Source organism: Eucalyptus grandis, chromosome 8 (assembly GCF_016545825.1).
Source record: "Eucalyptus grandis isolate ANBG69807.140 chromosome 8, ASM1654582v1, whole genome shotgun sequence".
NCBI classification, from domain to species: domain Eukaryota; kingdom Viridiplantae; phylum Streptophyta; class Magnoliopsida; order Myrtales; family Myrtaceae; genus Eucalyptus; species Eucalyptus grandis.
This window is the reverse complement of record NC_052619.1, coordinates 12,953,361-12,972,380: the sequence shown is the minus strand read 5'-3', so window position 1 is coordinate 12,972,380 and position 19,020 is coordinate 12,953,361. Positions and strand designations below refer to the sequence as shown.

Genomic DNA, 19,020 nt, shown 5'->3' with positions numbered 1-19,020 from the left:
AGAGAGGAGAGAGAAAATTTGTTCTTAAAAATTGTTTTTCTTGAAACAAGAAACAAAAACGCCTAAGAACAAAAAATAGATTTGGAACAAAAACGCAAACAAACACGTTTTTTTTTTTTTTTGTTCTCTAGAACAAAAAACAGAAATTTTGTTCATAAACAAAAAAAAAGAACGTTAACAAACAAAAGGGCCAAATAGTTTTTTCTATTTATGTTCCTTGGAACAATTTTTGAACAATAAAATACAAATAAACACACGTTATGGCCTTGTTTGTTAACATTCTTTATTTCTGTTTATGAACAAAATTTCTGTATTTTTGTTCTAGGGAACAAAAAAAGAATAGAAATGCATTTATTTGCATTTTTGTTCCAAATCTATTTTTTTGTTCCTAGGAACACATTTGGAACAAAACAAGAAACAAGAAAAACGTGTTTCTTGTTTTTGGAACAATTTTCTCTCTCCTCTCTTTTTCTTTCTTTTTCTTCTTCTTTCTTTTTTTCTTTTTCTTTGGCCGGCGACGTCGTTAAGGGTTGGCGACCTCACCGGAGCGTTGCCGGCCCCTAGCGAGGCTCGGCCTCGCCGGCGCGGGGCAAGGCTAGGCGAGCTCGGGTCGCAGGATCTAGGCAAGCCCGAGCTCGCCTTGGGCGACCGACCAAAAGAAGAAAAAAAGAAAAAGAAAGAAGAATAAGAAAATAAAATAAAAATATTAAAAAATTAAAAGAAAAAAAAAAAAAAGAACACAAATTTACCAAACGTGTTTTCATTCATTTTTTATTAGAACAAGTTTACTAAACGCATTTTTTTTTTTCAAAATTGTTCTCCGGAGCAGAAATAATTTTTCTATTTCGTTCCCTGTAACAATTTTTTAACAGAAACGTTACCAAACGCGCCCTAGGTGGCTAAGCCTAATCAAGGAAGGAGGAAGTATCTCGGCCAGTGGCAGGGCCCTCCATCCACCGATGTTGTCTCGGCCCATTGTTGCCGCCGCCACCACCGCCCCCTCAGAGAGAGAGAGAGAGAGAGAGAGAGAATTCAGCAAGGCCGCAACGCTAGATCTGCGGAGAGTGCCATGGTCCTCGCCGGCAAGTGGCGAGGCTGATGAAGGTCGTGACTTCGCCTGCTTCACCTCCCTCCTCGCCTGGCCGGACCCATTATCTTTATGCTCGTCGCGTATGGAGAGGGAGAGAAAGAGGGACGGAGAGAGAGATGCGCGCTCTCAGATCTGTTTATGGTAGCTGCAGAGAAGGTAATAAACATCAGGTTCGTGCGAATCCATGGCCGTCGGGGTTGCTGCCCTGCTCAACCTCCGCCACCTAAACTCACCGTCGCTTCTTTGCCGCTGACGCCGGCAACAGCAACGAAACAACCTGAGAACCACCAAGATAGATCCACCCGAGATCTCTACTGGAACAGATGGTCTCATCATCCCTCGCAAGGAAAAACCCATGATCAAGTCCCTCCTCGGATGCTTCGCATCCCTCGCCGCCCGCTGGGATCGGGTGACCTTGCGAGGATTTCCGGCCGCCTCTTTCGCAACAGCAGCCCCTTTCCTTCCTTCCGCTGGTGCTTGTTCTTTTATTTTTCCCAGAATTCTCTTTTTTAAATAGAAAAAGTGCTATATATGAGTCTTATGTCCCATCAAGTTTTAACGACCACGTAATGAGCATTTATTTCAGTTTACTTTTTTTAAAATGAAATAACTAACTCGAACAAATCAAATAAAAATATTCGGGGTTAGATCGAATTGTAAATAGAATTCTTTATTCCAAATTAAAATATAGAGCAAATAAGTGCCTATGAGATTAAAATAATTAATGAATTGTAAATAGAGTTCAAGCTCAAATATCATTATTTATTGTTTATAATAATAGACAATCAAGGACTTTCTCAAGCTCGAGATTTTTGTTCATTCACTGGATATTTTGAAATTAAGTTGGTTGAACATGAGATTTTACTCATTGAAATTGAATAAGTAAACAAAAAAAAAAAAATTTGAGTATTCTCAATATTATGCCTTGAAGAGGACTCGAACCTCCACTCTCTTTAGCATGAGATTTTGAGTCTCGCGTGTCTACCATTTCACCACCAAGGCATCTTGAAAGTTCGATTAGATGATATTAATTCAATCGAGTATTGATTACCATTTTCTTATTGAATTAACCAATCGAGTTGCTATCAAATATATATATATATAATATATATATATATATATATATATATATATATATATATTGGATTCAACAATAGTCCAAATTGAAATAAAAAAATTCAAGAATTGTCAGCATTGATTATCAAAATGAAAGTGGATTCGGTTGTGGTATTAATTAAACCGGGTACTGATTACTATTTCTTATGGAATTAATCGATCAACTTGCCATCAAATGTTTTATTTGATGCCCCAAATTGAAAAAAAAAAAAAAAGTTAAAGAACTGTCGATGTCTTTCTTCCCCAATTAAAATATGATGTTGGGCAGTAGACATGCAAACCGTCTTTCTAGGCGGTAGATATTTGGAATTGAGATAAAAGAGATCTATTCTAAGGAGAAATCGGTGGCCGACTTGGCAATGGTTATATTAATGATTGGTTATTGATAATTGAACGAGTACACGTCAGGAAAGAAAAGTTGAAAACAAAAGAAAAAAGGCAATATGTTCTAAGAAAATGTGTACATCATGTGCTAATAGTGAGAATTTAGTTAATAATTTAGAATGGAAATATATGCAAAATATGAGTGCGGAAAAAGTTAGCTTCTCCAATAAAACCGTGTAGAACAATATAATGATTGTTTGTGTCGAACTCTCTTAGGAAAAAAAAAACCGCCTCCTTTGAAATTGACGAAAAAAAATAATATGAAATTATCTAAGCAAGAAATTTTTTTCCAATCAGCCTCTTTTTCCTTTTTGTCAAAATAAAGCTCATTTCATTCAACTAGTAAAACCAAAGGGGCCTTGTAAAAGGGTTTCAGTACATAAAAGTTCCAAAAGAATTAAGGGAGGTGAAATAACCCAAATTAGTGGAAGGGAATTTCTCCTATGGCTTTGGCTTTCCAAGTCCCCAATGGAGTTGTCTCTTTATAGCAATGTTGAAACTAGATATTTAAGAAGTTGAGCAACAGACCATGACTCTTAGTGATCAGTATACAAACTTCCCATGGATATTGATTAACCAGAGATTATGGGACTCAATCGAAAGATTTTCTTTCTTGGCAACAAGGACACTAGGTTTAAAGCGACATATGACACTCCATCGAAAAGGTGATGAAGCCTAAACAGTTCTTGCAAATCCATCAACAAGCCTTGTCGAGTGATCACGACAAATGCAAGCAATGATTCTATTCGTCGATCAAGGATTGTATGCTCCGTCGACTTTAATTTTCAATGACCCGAGCTATGGTGGAGACCAAAAGTTCTGTAGGTGTTGTGTTAAGTCCCCAATTTTTGGAAATCTTTGAGTTTGCGAATGCATAATCCATGACGCCTGGTGTAGCTAGAGGTCTGTTCATGAGGACGAAGTGATTTAGTGCTTTTCACATGTGCCAGAGCACCAACGCGACCGCTTCCAGATTGGGCGAGTGAGCTGAGTTTGCTTTTAATTCTTATATCCATGCTTCAATTCTTGACAAACCTTATGTCGAAAGTTTAATATATAGATGTGTGTTGTCCATGGGTATAACAAGAATAAATGCTTTGTTTTCTTAGGGATGCCTTCATTGCACAATGCACACATCGAATTGGGTACAATTCATATTTCAAATAGGTTCTCCTTCATAAGTGGAGCATTTTGACATAAGGACCACATACATAATTTGACTTTAGGGGTGTTACACAAGTTTCATATCTCCTTCCATAGACAGTAAGGAACTTGAATGGTGGAAAATGCTTGAATCTAGCTAGGCTTGTCATCTAACCCTCTTATGCGATTATATCCTCTTTGGATTGAATATTTGTCCAATTGAATCCATGTCCATACAATCTAATCTTTTGCTATCTGAGTCCTCATTGGAATAGATAGGATTTTATTGACAATTTAACATCAAAATTATCCTCAAGAAGCTTAACATTCCATAAGTTCTCCTCCTTGTTAATTAGATCAACTGCCACTAGTGGCTCACCTCTAGGAGTAGGACCTCCAAGCACCCATCTTTTTCAGCCATTTGTCTTCTCTAATTGTTATGTTAGCTTCATTACATACTGAACAATGCACTAAGTGAGAGATTAAGGGTGCATTTGGTTCAATATTTTGAAAGCCCATTGGGAAAATGCAAATAATTTAGCCTAAAAGACTTTAGGTAAATACAAAGGCCGTTTGGTAAACTATACTTTAAGAAGTAACTTTGAGAGAAATGCCGGTTGGTAGAAAACACATTTAAAGAGCCCTTTGTGTGATTAATATTAGTTTTTTTTTTTAATTTCATTTGTTTAAAATTGAAAAAAATAAAGTATGCAACTTTTTATATATAAATTTTGACAAAAATACCAAAAAAATCAAATACATACATATATATATATAAAAAAAAAAGACCAAATCTTTCATCGAAATTTTTATTTGTTTAAAATTGAAAAAATAATGTATGTAACTTTTTAAATATAAATTTGAAAATAATGCTAAAAATCAAATACATATATATAATTTTTTTTAAAAGACCAAACCCTTTGTCGGAATTTTTTAATTTTTATTTATTTAAAATTGAAAAAATCATGTATGCAGCTTTTTAAATATAAATTTTGACAATAATGCTAAAAATCAAATATATAAATAATTTTTTTAAAAGACCAAAATATATTTAATTTTTTTTTTAGCATTTATATAAATTTGCTTTTTTTTTAGCATTATTTTGGGCATTTTAAAAATAATAATGAGGGCAAAATAAGAAATTTGAAAAATGAATGATTATAGTTTTGGAAAAAAAAAATAAGTTTTAGCATTTGGCCAAATGCTAAAAGCTCAAAGTTAATCCTTACTAACATAGGACTTTCAGCCTTCCTAATGCTGACTTTCACTTGAAAGCTACTTCAAAATGATTGCCAAACGACCCACCATTTTCCCAAGGGGCTTCCAAACACACTCTAAATCTCTTCCTACGAGCAAGCTCTACCATCCCTAAAAGGGGCATGCTCCTTTATCTACATGCCAAAAATCTATACAAGGAAAGTAAATTCATTTCAATGGCCGGCATGAGAGTGGTGAGGGACTTTGAGTTAGTCTTCAAGCTTGTTTTCTTGGTATTGCCTTCTTAAAGGGAAAGCAAATCCCTGAAACCTAATCCTCCCTTTCTTCAAACATAGTATAAGTTTAACTTCATTATTCTTCTATTAAAAAGATGCTATGCTCTATAGTTTTATAAATGGATAAGTGTACTAGAAATTCTTAAACTTATTATAAAAGTGCAATTGAATCTTAAAACTTTCAAAAATTACGATCAAATCGTTAAACTTACCATAAATAAGAGAAATAATGAAAAAAAAAGAATATATATAATTAAAAATTAGAAGTAATTTAAAATTAAGAATTAAAAAAATCATGTTTTTTAGTAATTTTCCTCATAAAAATCAAATCAAATTCTCCACAACAAATAGCGAAAAATATTTTTTGATTGATTTTGACGTTTCAATCAAATACCGATAGAAGATGACTTCTTGATAGGTATTTTCTAGAAATTGTACATTTTCCACAAAACAAACCGACCCTAAATGTCTATGCAAATCTTTTTGTAGGTAGGTCCCTTGAAAATTTAAAGTACTTATAATTCTAACCAAGAAAGATAAATTAACAAACAATGTATTGAAATGCAGTGCGATAAGTAAACATCCATTGAAATGAAATAATAAGTTATTCTAAGTGCAATAAAAGTAAACTCGCAATTCATCGAGTGTTATAGAAATGAAAAACCCAATACAAACATAGCTTTGTTATTAAGCTTCAAGACATAAGCCCATGGAAGCTTGTTAAGAAAACTAAGGCGAGCCTAGTTCTATTCAATTTGATTAAGCTAAGCCTCAGCTATTTATTTAAAAATAATGCTAAGTCTAAATTGATTTTATTACTTGAGGACATGAATTGAAGTTGAAGATAATTCTGAAGTGTTTGAACCAAACTATAACAAATTTAGATCAGAATGGACATCGATCTTCCCATCTTCAAGAGCTTTGGCCGCCTCCTCCATAAGCCCCCCCAGTTGGCCACCATCAATGGTCATGCGACATCACAACTGGAAAATTCTTGCCTTAGTCCTAGGTCACTCGACTGAGTCCATCCTAACCTTTGATTTTGTGGGACCTACATCTAGGGCTCACGTAGTGTTCACAAAATCAGTCGTGGGATCAACACGGTCCAGTCCAGTAGGCCTGGGTCTAAGGAAGAAATTCCACATTACAAACCAGGCAGGAATTATATCGAACACGCAAAGTGCTATTCAATTTCAGGGTCACTGCAGTAGATGTAAGTCCTTTTGCCACTCCCAGTTGTTGTGGCCAAAGCACCAAAACCAGGGTAGCCATGATCAGCCTTCGCCAAGCATATCTTCGCCATGAAATTGAATTGCTTGTTTCCAACAACAAAAGGTTGTGCTGCATACTCCTCAATTGGCATCCACTATAATCAAGAGAAAACAAATCCAGTTCAGTTCATAGATTTGGCCAAAGAAAGAACTAATGAATGATCAACTTTTAACACGGCTACTACATGGCTATATCCTAACAGGTATCCAGCGAGATCACTCGTCGTCGATGTGCTTGAGAAATTATACATTAAATTTTACTAGATTCATTGTTTAGCACAAATGAGCAAGAATGCAAGATCAAAGCATGCAGCCCAGTGTTGTACAAGACTGCCCGAGCAATGATTTAACTATTAAAGAGTCCTCATACTTCCACCAAAATCAAGAAGATATGCAAGTGTGCAATTTACCTGGGCTGCCTCAATCTCTACATTCTGTTTATCAATAGCAGATGATTCTGGCTGAAGCATGCAAAGGAAGAACAAATCCGACTTTGTGGAGAATGATTTGTGGCTTTGTCTGTGATCGAACATAAGAGATAGAATGTGAGAAAGCGAAAGCAAATTTGAACATCAGAAGGCTAAACACAGATATCTAAATAAAGACCAAAACATATTAATGCACCACAATCTGAAATAGAGGATTTTCTTTACCTGAAACAAAGGACTTCAACAAATTTAGTGTCTACCTGTAGATCGTAAAAGAATAAGGCTTTAGTTGGAATTCTCAAGTGAAATGCCTCAGATAATTAACTTTTTTACACAACATAAAACTCTTCACTTACTCCAGTCTCTTCCTTTACTTCCCTGACAACTGCATGACATATATCCTCTCCCTACAGGGATGGAGTCACAGTCAAACCATTGTATTACATATTGATACTTCTTATGTAGCACTTGACATCGTAAACATACTCACCTCATTCACGACTCCTGTGGGGAGTTTCCATACACCCGTACCTTGGAACCTTCCACTATGCTCTTGGACCACAAGCACCTAGAAAGGAGGGAAAGGTTTTAAATTCTTTAGGGTGTGGTTGCGTAAGAATCACGCTGAAAACAGGATAAAGCAGTAAAAAAGCATGCACCGAACAAAAGTTGGCATAAAACTTCACTGCATTTTATCTCTTCACAAAGTAAGGCTATTATCCACAAGCTGAATCCCTAGGAAAACCGATAGAAGATTATGCGATTGTTGCTATGATGAGAAGATTTATCGCACTCCAACATCTCTGCTTATCCACAATGGTAACATACATGCGTACAAACCCAATGGACATTGAATGCAGAGGTTTTCTTCCCAGGCGAAATTACTGTGATCCTACCTATCCTTCTAAAGGACTCAATGCCTATCAAGCAGGCTGATTTCACGCACTGCAAATCTCTAGTCTTACACACTACTGCAGAGAGGTGCTAGAGTCCAACTCTGAACTTCTAAGAACAACTGAATGAGCAAATCAAATGTTACATTTCCATCCCTTTGCAGCTTCCTATTAGAGAGTCTTAAAAGGGTGAGTGCTAGAAATGGGACAATGGCAAGGCAGAAAGTTACCTCTCTTTTATCATTCAAGACGAAAGCACCAACGCCCACCCTATGTGAAGCATTCACAGGAATAGTATCCAGGGTCTCAGGAAGCCAGCAGACAAGCATCAAGTAATTCGATTCAGCATGATGATACCTAAATCCTTCCTGCCAAATTACCAGACAATATTTCAATGAACCGTGTATTTCATACCTTAGCCTATCAAACTTCCTGCTAGAAAGTGATTTAACAAGAGGGGCCAATACTAAATCTTGGCCACGGGAAAAAACATGTATGTACCTTCACTGTAATGTCAACAAGATGCGAATATTCAATGGGCAATTTGATCCACACTCCCTTCTTCCCCTGCAACCAAAATATACCCAATAAGAAGAAATACAGAAGACCAGATTGATATTGTTACAAATTGAAAAAAACAAGAAGAGACCGACGAAATACAAGTGCGGTACCTGTTGTTTCCAGCTTGATATTGAAGCCCGGAGCAAAGGGGCAAAGACATCAGCATCCATATGCTCCTTCATCTCCACAGTAACTCCTCCATATGAATCCTGAAACCCATCGAGCAGTTGAATCTGCTCGATCCCACTATCATTATGTTCAGTCATGCCTTGCCTCAAAGCTGATGATGCACTGATGGACTTGTATCTGATGGGAAAGGGCACCCTAGGAGCTAAACCTGGACAAATGAAGCGACCATTCATCCACTGATTTCTATCGGAAACTACTGGTCTTGCTCAAATGTAATAAACCCAAATAGAAAATAACCCAGAACAATACTATTAAAAAAAAAGGAGGAAGACCTCAATAGTCTCTGTTTACTAAGTCAACTCTCTCGCAAACACTCTTGGGTAACGATGTTCCTTGATAATCAAAGCTCAAGAGCATCAAGACAGCCACACCCACGAAGAAAAATCAAAACTTTCTGAAAAAAGAAAGAAAGAACCAAACGCAAAAACCAACTAAATTGCGAATGTCCATGAATCAAACAAGTAAAGAAATACAGAAGGTGGGCAATTGGGTAGGCTTTGTCGTCGTCACAGACGATAGATTAAACAATGAAAACTCGAGAGAAAAAAAACCAAATGCGCGTACCCTCTAAAGCCCTTGGCTTGCGAGGAGTCAAAGCACTAAAAAAGAGGCCTCGGACGACCGGTCTCGGCACGGAGCCCTGGCGCGCGTGGAGGAGCGGGTCGAAAAGCTTGACGCTTTTCAGTCTCGGCACGAACATCGAACGGACGGAGATTAAAGTTGTTCCTCACTGCACTGCTATCGCTCCAACGGCTAAAGCGAAGTGAAAGATAGAGGCAGCAACGGTAAAACCATATAAAGGCTTCGTCTGGGTCTGCGAATTTGAAACATCTGGGGAGGAGTAATGGCGCGGTGATCTGGTCTTCGAAAGATTTGCGGCGAACGTTCCCCTCGGCTGCACACCTCCACGGACACGGAACCGATGAAGATGCAGGGATGCCACCGGGCAGATTCGACCTCGGGCGCTCAGAACTTACCTTGTTTCTTCCGTCGTCCTCGCTGTAGGTGTAGATCGGCGATCGGTTCTTCTCCCAAGAACGCGTCCGACAAAATCAAAGTTTTCTTATCATGATGTCCTTTCAGTCTTCACCATTATCCGAGGTTCCATATCTAAACGGGATAACCAGACAAATAGTCATTCAACTTTTATCCGATGGTCCTTCAACTTTTAATTCGTCCAAAATAATTTTTGAATTTTACCTTATTATGTAATATGATAATATTAAAATACTCAATATTCTCCCTGAAATATATTTTTGAATTTTACCTTAACATGTTTAACTTAATCCCTAAAGTATATTAAAATATTCAATATTATCTTTTCATTAATTTGATTATAGGGACTACATTGAATCTTTTTATATAGTTCAAGAACTAAAGCGAATATGTACCAAAATCCAAAAACACTATTAATGAAATTGAAAGTTCAAGAACTACATTTAAAATTTCAAGACCACATTGAACAAATTAAAAATGTACGAATTACATTGCACATTAAACTAAAATTCAAGAATTATTTATGTCATTTTCCTTATATAAATTGTGCATATCTTATAGAGATTATAATTGATAATATCTTAATCTTAATCATCTTATAAAGCATGTATTATTCTTTGATATAGATATATACGCAAATTATTCTTATCTGACCATGACAAGAATAATTTAAGGCAAATTATTATTCATTAGTGTTTGCCTTAAGCTATTAAATCGATGATAAGGCAAACTATTATTGAACATTTGAACAAGTGGATCACATTTAGTATTCAAACAAAAATTTATCTCGTCGCATCATAATCCATCTTAGCCTCCAAAGGCCCATTCAATAAAATTTTGAAATGGGTGCCACATATTTAAGCCCTAAATATGTCCACAACTTTAGTGTTGGAAGTGGAATTAAATGGTGGTTTCACTATGAATAGTTAGGGAGATTATTAGTTCCTTACCATAGGCGAACCAAACATTATTAATAAGTTTCACCAATATAATTGATACTACTCTAATTATCACCAAATAATTTCGTTTGAATTTAATGAGGCAGCTCCTTCCTTGTAAATTTTAGTACTAAATGTTGTTATCAAACGCGCCCTTAATATACCTAAACTTCTTTTTTATATTGTAAGGATCCAATTAATGAGATTAAGCGTACTTAATAAGAAAATCGTATAATTTCCAAAATATTGATTGCAAATGATATGAGAAGAGACAAATCATGATTTCTCTCATCGATAAAATCCTGTTAGCAACGATTTTATTTGATTCGAAAGTGGCAAGCTCCTATCGTTGTGGACCACACCCTATTATTGAAGGGTTACGATCTTTTCGTAATGTTTCTTCCCCTTCCTTCTTACGTCTGTTAATTTTGTAATACCGAGGACCTTCTGCGTTTCAATCGAGGATTGTGATTGACCAAAGATTCAAGTTATATAATATAAGAGTCATTTGATTGACCGGTGAATCCTAGGAAAACAGAAAGAAAAAAAAAGACTTTGAGATTGGAAAATGACTAGAGAAGAGGCAATGGGAAGATCATCGAAAGTGTCCATCGTCTTCCTCTTTTGTTCCCAGTAGCTTCCTGGGAATCTACCTCTCGAGTTTGAGTCTAGGTAAATGAAAATTTATGTCAAATTCAAGGGAAGGGACGACTGCTTTAGGACTGCAATTTGTCGACCGTGTTGGGTAACGGTCATGCGAAAATTAATAAATAAAAGAATTAATTGAGCTTCTTTATTTTATTCAATCACACGCCTTTGCAATTTTTTTTTTTTTTTGATCGCATACTCAACTGATCCATTCCCTTCCCTTAAATATACGAATGACCCGTTTCCCATCTAATACATCACTGGCGCGCAAAAAAAAAAAAAAAATTGAGGAAAAAAAAAAACATCCACAAATCTAAAATTCTAAATTTTTAATGTATAACATATTTACCTTATATTAATATTTGATTAATGAGCACTGTCAAAAATCTATTTTCAAGGACGTGATGTAAGCAAAACAACTGACTTTATTTTGACTAAAAAATCATTTAACTAAACCTTGGTGGAGTGTAAATATATCACATAATAATAGTTTTGTGATTTTTGATCTCATAAGGATAAAAGTATTATAGTTAGTATAGTGTATAGTGTGAGATTTTTTATGTTATAAAGAAAAAACTTAGGGTAAATATAAATAGTTTGGGTTTTCTGGTTTTCTTTTCCTAAACAAATTTTAATAATAAAAAACCCTAAAAAAGAGGGAGAGTCGGTGGCTAAGCCTGACCAGGGAAGGAGGAGGTACCTTGGCCGGTGGCAGGGCCGTCCATCCACTGACGACGGTCCAACGACCCTCACCATTGTCTCAGCCCATTGTTGCTGCCACCGTCGCCGCTGCACCCGCATAAGAAGAGAGACAGAGACAGAGACAGAGAGAATTCAACAAGGCCGCAGCGCTAGATCTACGGAGAGTGCCATGGTCCTCGCCGGCAAGTGGCGAGGCTGACGAAGGCCGTGACTTTGCTTGCTTCACCTCCCTCCTCGCCTGACCGGACCCATTATCTTTATGCTCGTCGCCTGGCAGAATCCACGATGCCTGGTGGAGCTAGAGCTCTATTCGTGAGGACCAAGTGATTTCGTGCTTTTCACATGTGCCAGAGTACCAACACGACCACTTCCAAATTTGGCAAGTGAGCTAAGTTTGCTTTTAGTTCTTATATCCATGCTTCAATTCTTGACAAACCTTATCTCGAAAGTTTAATATATAGATCTAGGTCGTATGTGGGTAACAAGAATAAATACTCTGTTGTCTCGAGGACGCCTTTATTGCACAATGCGCATATCAAATCGAGTACAATTCATCTTCCAAATAGGTTCTCCTTCATAAGTGGAGCGTTTTGACATAGTGGGCCACATACATAATTTGACTTTAGGGGTGGTACACAAGTTCCATATCTCCCTCCATAGACTGTGAGGAAGTTTTTTTTTTTTTTTTTTTTTTTTTGAACAGAGACTGTGAGGAAGTTGAAAGGAGGAAAATGCTTGAATCTAGCTAGGCTTGTCATCTGACCCTCTTATGTGATTATATCCTCTTTCGACTGAATATTTGTTTAATTGAATCCATGTCCATACAATATGATCTTTTGCTATTTGAGTCCTCACTGGACTAGATTGGATTTTATCGACAATTTAATGTCAAAATTATCCTCTAGAAATTGAACATTCCATGAGTTCTCCTTGCTAATTAGATCGACTGCACAAGTGGTTCACCTCGAGGAGCAGGACCTCCAAGCCCCATCTTTTTCAGCCATTTGTCTTTTCTCTAATTGTTATGTTAGCTTCATTATGTACTAAACAATGCACTAAGTGAGAGATTAAATCCCTTCCCGCGAGCAAGCTCTACCATCCCTAAAAGGGGCATACTCCTTTTTCTGCATGCCAAAAGTCTACGCTAGGAAAGTAAATTCATTTCAATAGCCAACGCCAAAGTGATGAGGGGTTTTGAGTTAGTCTCCAAGCTTGATTTCTCAGTATTGCCTTATTAAAGGGGAAGCAAATCGCTGAAACCTCATTCTCCCTTTTCTTCAAATGTAGATAGGTTTAACTTCATTATTCTTCTATCAAAAAGATGCTACCTTCTATAGTTTTATAAATGGCTAAGAGCACTAAAAATTCTTAAACTTATTATGAAAGTGTAATAGAATCTTAGCAACTTTCAAAAAGTACAATCAAATTTTAAAACTTACCACAAATAAGAGGAAGAGGGGAAAAAAAGAAAATATGAAAAAATTAAACATTAACAGTAATTTAAAATTAAGAAATAAAAATTTCATCTTTTTTAGTAATTACATCAAACTTGCAAAGTTCTCCACAATTTCAGGCTTATTGCAGTAGATGTAAGTCCTTTTGCCACCCCAAGTAGTTGTGGCCCGAGCACTAAAACCAGGGTAGCCATGATCAGCCTTCACCAAGCATATATTCGCCATGAAATTGAATTGCTTGTTGTTAACGACGAAAGGTTGTTTTGCGTACTCCTCAATTGGCATCCACTATAATCAAAATAATATACATCCACTTCAGTGTATAGATTTGGCCAAAGAAAGAATTAATGAATGATTATGTTTTAACACCGCTACTACATGGCTATATCCTAACAGGTATCGAGTGAGGTCACTCGTCGTCGTTGATGTGCTTGAGAAATTATAAATTGAATTTTACTAGATTCATTGTTTAGCACAAATAAGCAAGAATGCAAGATTGAAGCACGCAGCCCAGTGTTGTACAAGACAGCCCAAGCAATGATTTAATTATAAAAGGTCCTCATCCTTCCACCAAAATCAACAATATATGCAAGTGTGCAATTTACCTGGGCTGCCTCAATCTCTACATTCTGTTTATCAATAGCAGATGATTTTGGTTGAAGCACGCAAAGGAAGAACAAATCAGACTTTGTGAAGAATGATTTGTGGCTTTGTCTGTGATCGAACATAAGAGATAGAATGTGAGAAAGCGAAAGCAAATTTGAACATTAGAAGGCTAAACACAGATATCTAAATAAAGACCAAAACATATTAATGCACCGCAATCTGAAATAGAGGATTTTCTTTACCTGAAACAAAGGACTTCAACAAATTTAGTGTCTACCTGTAGATCGTAAAAGAATAAGGCTTTAGTTGGAATTCTCAAGTGAAATGCCTCAGATAATTAACTTTTTTACACAACATAAAACTCTTCACTTACTCCAGTCTCTTCCTTTACTTCCCTGACAACTGCATGACATATATCCTCTCCCTACAGGGATGGAGTCACAGTCAAACCATTGTATTACATATTGATACTTCTTATGTAGCACTTGACATCGTAAACATACTCACCTCATTCACGACTCCTGTGGGGAGTTTCCATACACCCGTACCTTGGAACCTTCCACTATGCTCTTGGACTACAAGCACCTAGAAAGGAGGGAAAAGTTTTTAGAATCTTTGAAGTGTTGAGCATCTGATGGCATAGGAATCACGCTGAAAACAAGATAAAGCAGAGCAAAAGCGTCCACCAAACAAAAGTTAGGTATAAAACTTCACTGCATTGTATCTCTTCACAAAGTAAGGCTGTTATTTACAGGCTGAATCCTTTAAAAGAGGAAAACCGATGGAAGATTATGTGATCGTTGCTAAGATGAGAAGATTTATTGCAATCCAAATGCTAATATTGCCTGAAGTCCTTTACTAAATAGCTTGTCATAGATATAACATAGTCAAACCAAAAGATTATAGCAATGCATTGGCACCAAAGACTGATTCTATTAAGGAAAAAGAAAACAAATCCAATATCTCTGCTTATCCACAATGACAACATACACACGTATAAATCCGATGAACATTGAATGCAGAGGTTTTCTTCCCAGGCGAAGTTACTGTGATCCCAGGCAAAGTTACAGTGATCCTACCTATCGTTCTAAAGGATTCAATGCCTATCAATCAGGCTGATTTTACACACTGCAAATATATAGTCTTAGATACTACTGCAGAGAGAAGTGTCTGGTGCTAGAGTCCAACTCTGAACTTCTAAGAACAACTGAATGAGCAAGGCCCTGCATGGAAACGTTCCAAAAAAATGTTTTTTGGAACACTTTTGTACTTTTTTTGTTCCCAGGAACAAAAAAGGAACAGAAATGCGTTCGGTTGCGTTTCTGTTCTTTTTTTGTTTTTCTGTTCTCGGAACAAAATTGGAGCAAAAAAAAGAAACACAAAAAAGTTGCTTCTGGAGAAAAGAAACACTTCTTCAAAGCCAAAAAGAAACGCTTCTCTTCTTCTCTTTTCTTCTTCTTCTTTTCTTCTTCTTTTTTCTTTGGCCGGCGACGCCGTTGAGGGTCGGCGACCTCGCCGGAGCGTCGCCGGCCCCCGGCGAGGCTGAGCCTCCCCCGCGCCGGCGAGGCCGAGCTCGTCCAACCAAGGCGAGGCTCGGCCTCCGCTCGAGGGGATATCTTCGGCTAGGGTTCCGGCGAGGGGCTTCGGAGGACGGTGCGACGGCGGCGCGACACTAGAGGCTTCAGGATCGACATGGGGCGACGCGAGCAAAGATTGGCAGACGGCGTCGCGAATGGCGTGGTGAGATCAGGACGACGTCGAGCTGCGGGCTTCGGGCGCGGGTGCTCGGCTCCGACGGTGGCGGCGAGGCTTGGCCTCGCCCGCGCCGGTGACGCCGAGCCTCGCCTTGGCCGGGCCGGCTCGGGCTCGCCCAAATCCGGCGAGGCCGAGCCACGCCCAACCACGGCGAGACTTGGCCTCGCCGGGGGCCGGTGAGCCTCGTCGTGGCTGGATGAGGCTGCCGGCCCCGTCCCGGTCGCGGAGGCCGGCGACCGGCCGAAAGAAGAAAGAAATAAAAAGAAAGGAAAAAATGGAAAATAAAATTAAAAATTAAAAATTAAAAAATTAAAAGAAACAAAAAAGAATAAAATTTACCAAACGTGTTTCTATTCATTTTTTATTCCTGGAACAAACGTTACCAAACGCGTTCTTTTGTTCAAAAACCGTTCCTCGGAACAGAAACACTTTTTTTTTTTTATTTCTGTTCCCGGGAACAGAAAAGGAACATAAACGTTTCCATGCAGGGCCCAAATCAAACGTTAAATTTCCATCTCTTTGCATCTTCCTATTAGAGTCTTAAAAGGCAAGTGCAAGAAACGAGACAATGTCAAGGCAGAAAGTTACCTCTCTTTTATCATTCAAGACGAAAGCACCAACGCCCACCCTATGTGAAGCATTATTAGGAATAGTATCCGGGGTATCAGACGTCTCAGGAAGCCAGCAGACAAGCATCAAGTAAGTTGGTTCAGCATGATGATACCTAAACCCTTCCTGCCAAATTAGCAGGCAATATTTCAATGAACCGTGTATTTCATACCTAAACCTATCAAACTTCCTACTAGAAAGCGATTTAACAAGAGGGGCCAATACTAAATATTGGCCATGAAAAAACACATATATGTACCTTCACTATAATGTTAACAAGATGTGAACATGTAATGGGCAATTTGATCCACACTCCCTTCTTCCCCTGCAACCAAAATATACCCAATAAGAAGAAATACAGAAGACCAGATTGATATTGTTACAAACGAAAAAAAAAAAACGAACTGACAAGATTGATGAAATACAAGTGGGGAAAAGTACCAAAAAAGTCCTAAATCTATTTTATTGATACTGATTCAGGCTTATACTTTTCAATTGGACCAATTCAATCATAAACATTTTTAGGTCAGTACTAATTTAGTCCATTCGGCCAATTTTGGCATGTCGGCTCTAACGTGGACATCAGCTTGTGACCGGATGCTGACATGGCAATTTTTAATACTTTTTAATATTTTTTGAATTTTTTTATTTTTCTTTTCTTTTCTTCCTTTTTTTCCCCCTTGGAATGTTTAGGTGGTGCCGGCGAAATACAAGTGCGGTACCTGTTGTTTCCAGCTTGATATTGAAGCCCGGAGCAAAGACGCAAAGACATCAGCTTTCATGACATCAGCATCCATATCCTCCTTGATCTCCACCCTCACTCCTCCATATGAATCCTCACACCCATCGAGCAGAATCCCACTATCGTTATGTTCAGTCATGTCTTGCCTCAAAGCTGATGATACACCGATGGACTTGTACCTGATGGGAAATGGCACCCTAGGAGCTAAATCTGGACAAATGAAGCGACCATTCATCCACTGATTTCTATCGGAAACAGCTGGTCTAGCTCAAAAATAAAGTAATAAACCCAAATAAAAAATAACCCTGAACAAAATTGACGTAGAAAAATTGATGTAGAATAACGTGCAAATGTCTTTATAGAAAAATTGGATCATCATAAGAATAGATAATCCCACAAATCAAAGATAATTACGTGATCTTCGAGATTACAAAGAGATATCACACATTGATTACAAAGAAGTATCACACATTTCATACGCATTTTGCAGATTTTGTAATTGTGTTTTGATAACTTTTCCTTTTATTAATATCGATTTCCTTAATTTTGTTATTCGATTTCAATTATTTGGTTATTTTCTAGATGGCGATTTTCCTATAAATAGGCACCTAAGATATTATAATCGGTATTTCATTATTCAAACTAAACACTATCTTTGGAATTCTTTCCGAGCATAACTTCCTCTCTGTCAAAAACTACTAAAAAAAAGGAAAGATATTGTAATCGGTATTTCATTATTCAAACTAAACACTATTTTTGGAATCCTTTCCGAGCATTACTTCCTCTCTGTCAAAAACTACTAAAAAAAAGGAGGAGGAAGACTTCAATAGTCTTTGTTTACTAAGTCTAACTCTCTCGCAAACACTCTTGGGCGATGATGTTCCTTCTTCTCACTATATATTTGTCCAGGAACAGCCAAGAACCTCACCGGTCACTCATCCAATGGATACGCAAAGCTCAAGAGCATCAAGACAGCCACATCCACGAAGAAAAATAAAAACTTTCCGACAAAAAAAGGACCAAACACGAAAACCAAGTAAATTGCGAATGTCCATGAATCAAACAAATAAAGAAATACAGAAGGTGGGTAATTGGGCAGGCTTTGCCGTCGCCACAGACAATGGATTAAACAATGAGAAGTGGAGAGAGAAAACGAAATGCATCGATCCACGCGTACCCTCTAAAGCCCTCGATTTGCGAGGAGTCAAAGCACTAAAAAAGAGGCCTCGGACGACCGGTCTCGGCACGGAGCCCTGGCGCGCGAGGAGGAGCGGGTCGAAAAGCTTGACGCTTTTCAGCCTCGGCAAGAACATCAAACGGATGGGAGATTAAGTTGCTCTTCAGTGAATTAGTATCGCTCCAACAGCTAAAGCGAAGTGAAGGACAAGAGGCAGAAACGGTAAAGTATATAAAGGCTTCTTCTAGGTCTGCGGAGTTGCACAATCTGGGGAGAAGGAATGGCGTGTGATCTGGGTCTTCGAAAGATTTGCTGCGAATGTTCGCCCGTTAGTTCCGGTGCTCGACGGACACGGATCCAAGGAAAACGCGGAAATTCCCCGCGGCCAGTGGGAGAGAACCCCCTCGCGGTTGCAGAGATGGAGGCAAGAACGCGTCTGACATTATGACAGACTCTTGATAATTGCCATGTTATTTATTTCTCCTTCATCTTTGCACAAAGAGCCCTTGAATTTTGATTCAATATATGATGTGATTCATAAATTTTTAATTTATTTAATATAATCCATCAAAATCAGTTTAATATGTAATATGATCACTAAACTTTTAATTTATTCAATATGGTACTTAAATTTTTGGTACATATTCAACTTAATTCCCGAATTACATGAAAATATTCAATATCATATTTTCATTAGTTTATATGTGGGGAGACTATATTGAATATTTTTATATAGTTTAGTATGTACCAGAAGTCCAAGAATTACATTAAACAAATTAAAAATTCGAGAATCACATTGAATGAATCTTTCGCTTACTTCTTACG

The 19,020-nt window shown here is 37.6% G+C and overlaps 2 protein-coding genes across 2 annotated transcripts; both read right to left on the bottom strand.

Annotated features, from left to right (window-relative positions):
- Window positions 1-5,818: 5,818 nt before the first annotated feature.
- On the bottom strand, window positions 5,819-9,679 carry LOC104456595 (nudix hydrolase 7). The gene is made up of 9 exons (XM_010071422.2): window positions 9,133-9,679; window positions 8,490-8,716; window positions 8,320-8,385; window positions 8,049-8,186; window positions 7,416-7,493; window positions 7,282-7,332; window positions 7,151-7,185; window positions 6,908-7,016; window positions 5,819-6,592 (listed from the first exon to the last, which is right to left on the bottom strand). Exons 1-9 carry the CDS (start codon window positions 9,266-9,268, stop codon window positions 6,410-6,412), a joined length of 1,023 nt encoding a protein of 340 aa, XP_010069724.2. The 5' UTR covers window positions 9,269-9,679; the 3' UTR covers window positions 5,819-6,409.
- A 3,679-nt stretch (window positions 9,680-13,358) lies between these two features.
- On the bottom strand, window positions 13,359-18,783 carry LOC104456596 (nudix hydrolase 7-like). The gene is made up of 9 exons (XM_039299093.1): window positions 18,196-18,783; window positions 16,999-17,228; window positions 16,536-16,601; window positions 16,256-16,402; window positions 14,420-14,497; window positions 14,286-14,336; window positions 14,155-14,189; window positions 13,912-14,020; window positions 13,359-13,594 (listed from the first exon to the last, which is right to left on the bottom strand). The coding sequence occupies exons 1-9, from the start codon at window positions 18,329-18,331 to the stop codon at window positions 13,391-13,393; spliced, it is 1,056 nt and encodes a 351-aa protein (XP_039155027.1). The 5' UTR covers window positions 18,332-18,783; the 3' UTR covers window positions 13,359-13,390.
- Window positions 18,784-19,020: the final 237 nt, after the last annotated feature.

Excerpts from the sequence above, each read along its gene's own strand:
- LOC104456595 (XM_010071422.2), bottom strand. The coding sequence starts at position 9,268 with ATGTTCGTGCCGAGACTGAAAAGCGTCAAGCTTTTCGACCCGCTCCTC. Across the intron at positions 7,333-7,415 it reads CCACAGGAGTCGTGAATGAG|GGAGAGGATATATGTCATGC; the intron begins GTGAGTATGTTT and ends CCATCCCTGTAG. Across the intron at positions 6,593-6,907 it reads TAGAGATTGAGGCAGCCCAG|TGGATGCCAATTGAGGAGTA; the intron begins GTAAATTGCACA and ends TCTTGATTATAG.
- LOC104456596 (XM_039299093.1), bottom strand. The coding sequence starts at position 18,331 with ATGTTCTTGCCGAGGCTGAAAAGCGTCAAGCTTTTCGACCCGCTCCTC. Across the intron at positions 16,403-16,535 it reads TTGTTAACATTATAGTGAAG|GAAGGGTTTAGGTATCATCA; the intron begins GTACATATATGT and ends CTAATTTGGCAG. Across the intron at positions 14,190-14,285 it reads AAGTAAAGGAAGAGACTGGA|GTAGACACTAAATTTGTTGA; the intron begins GTAAGTGAAGAG and ends TACGATCTACAG.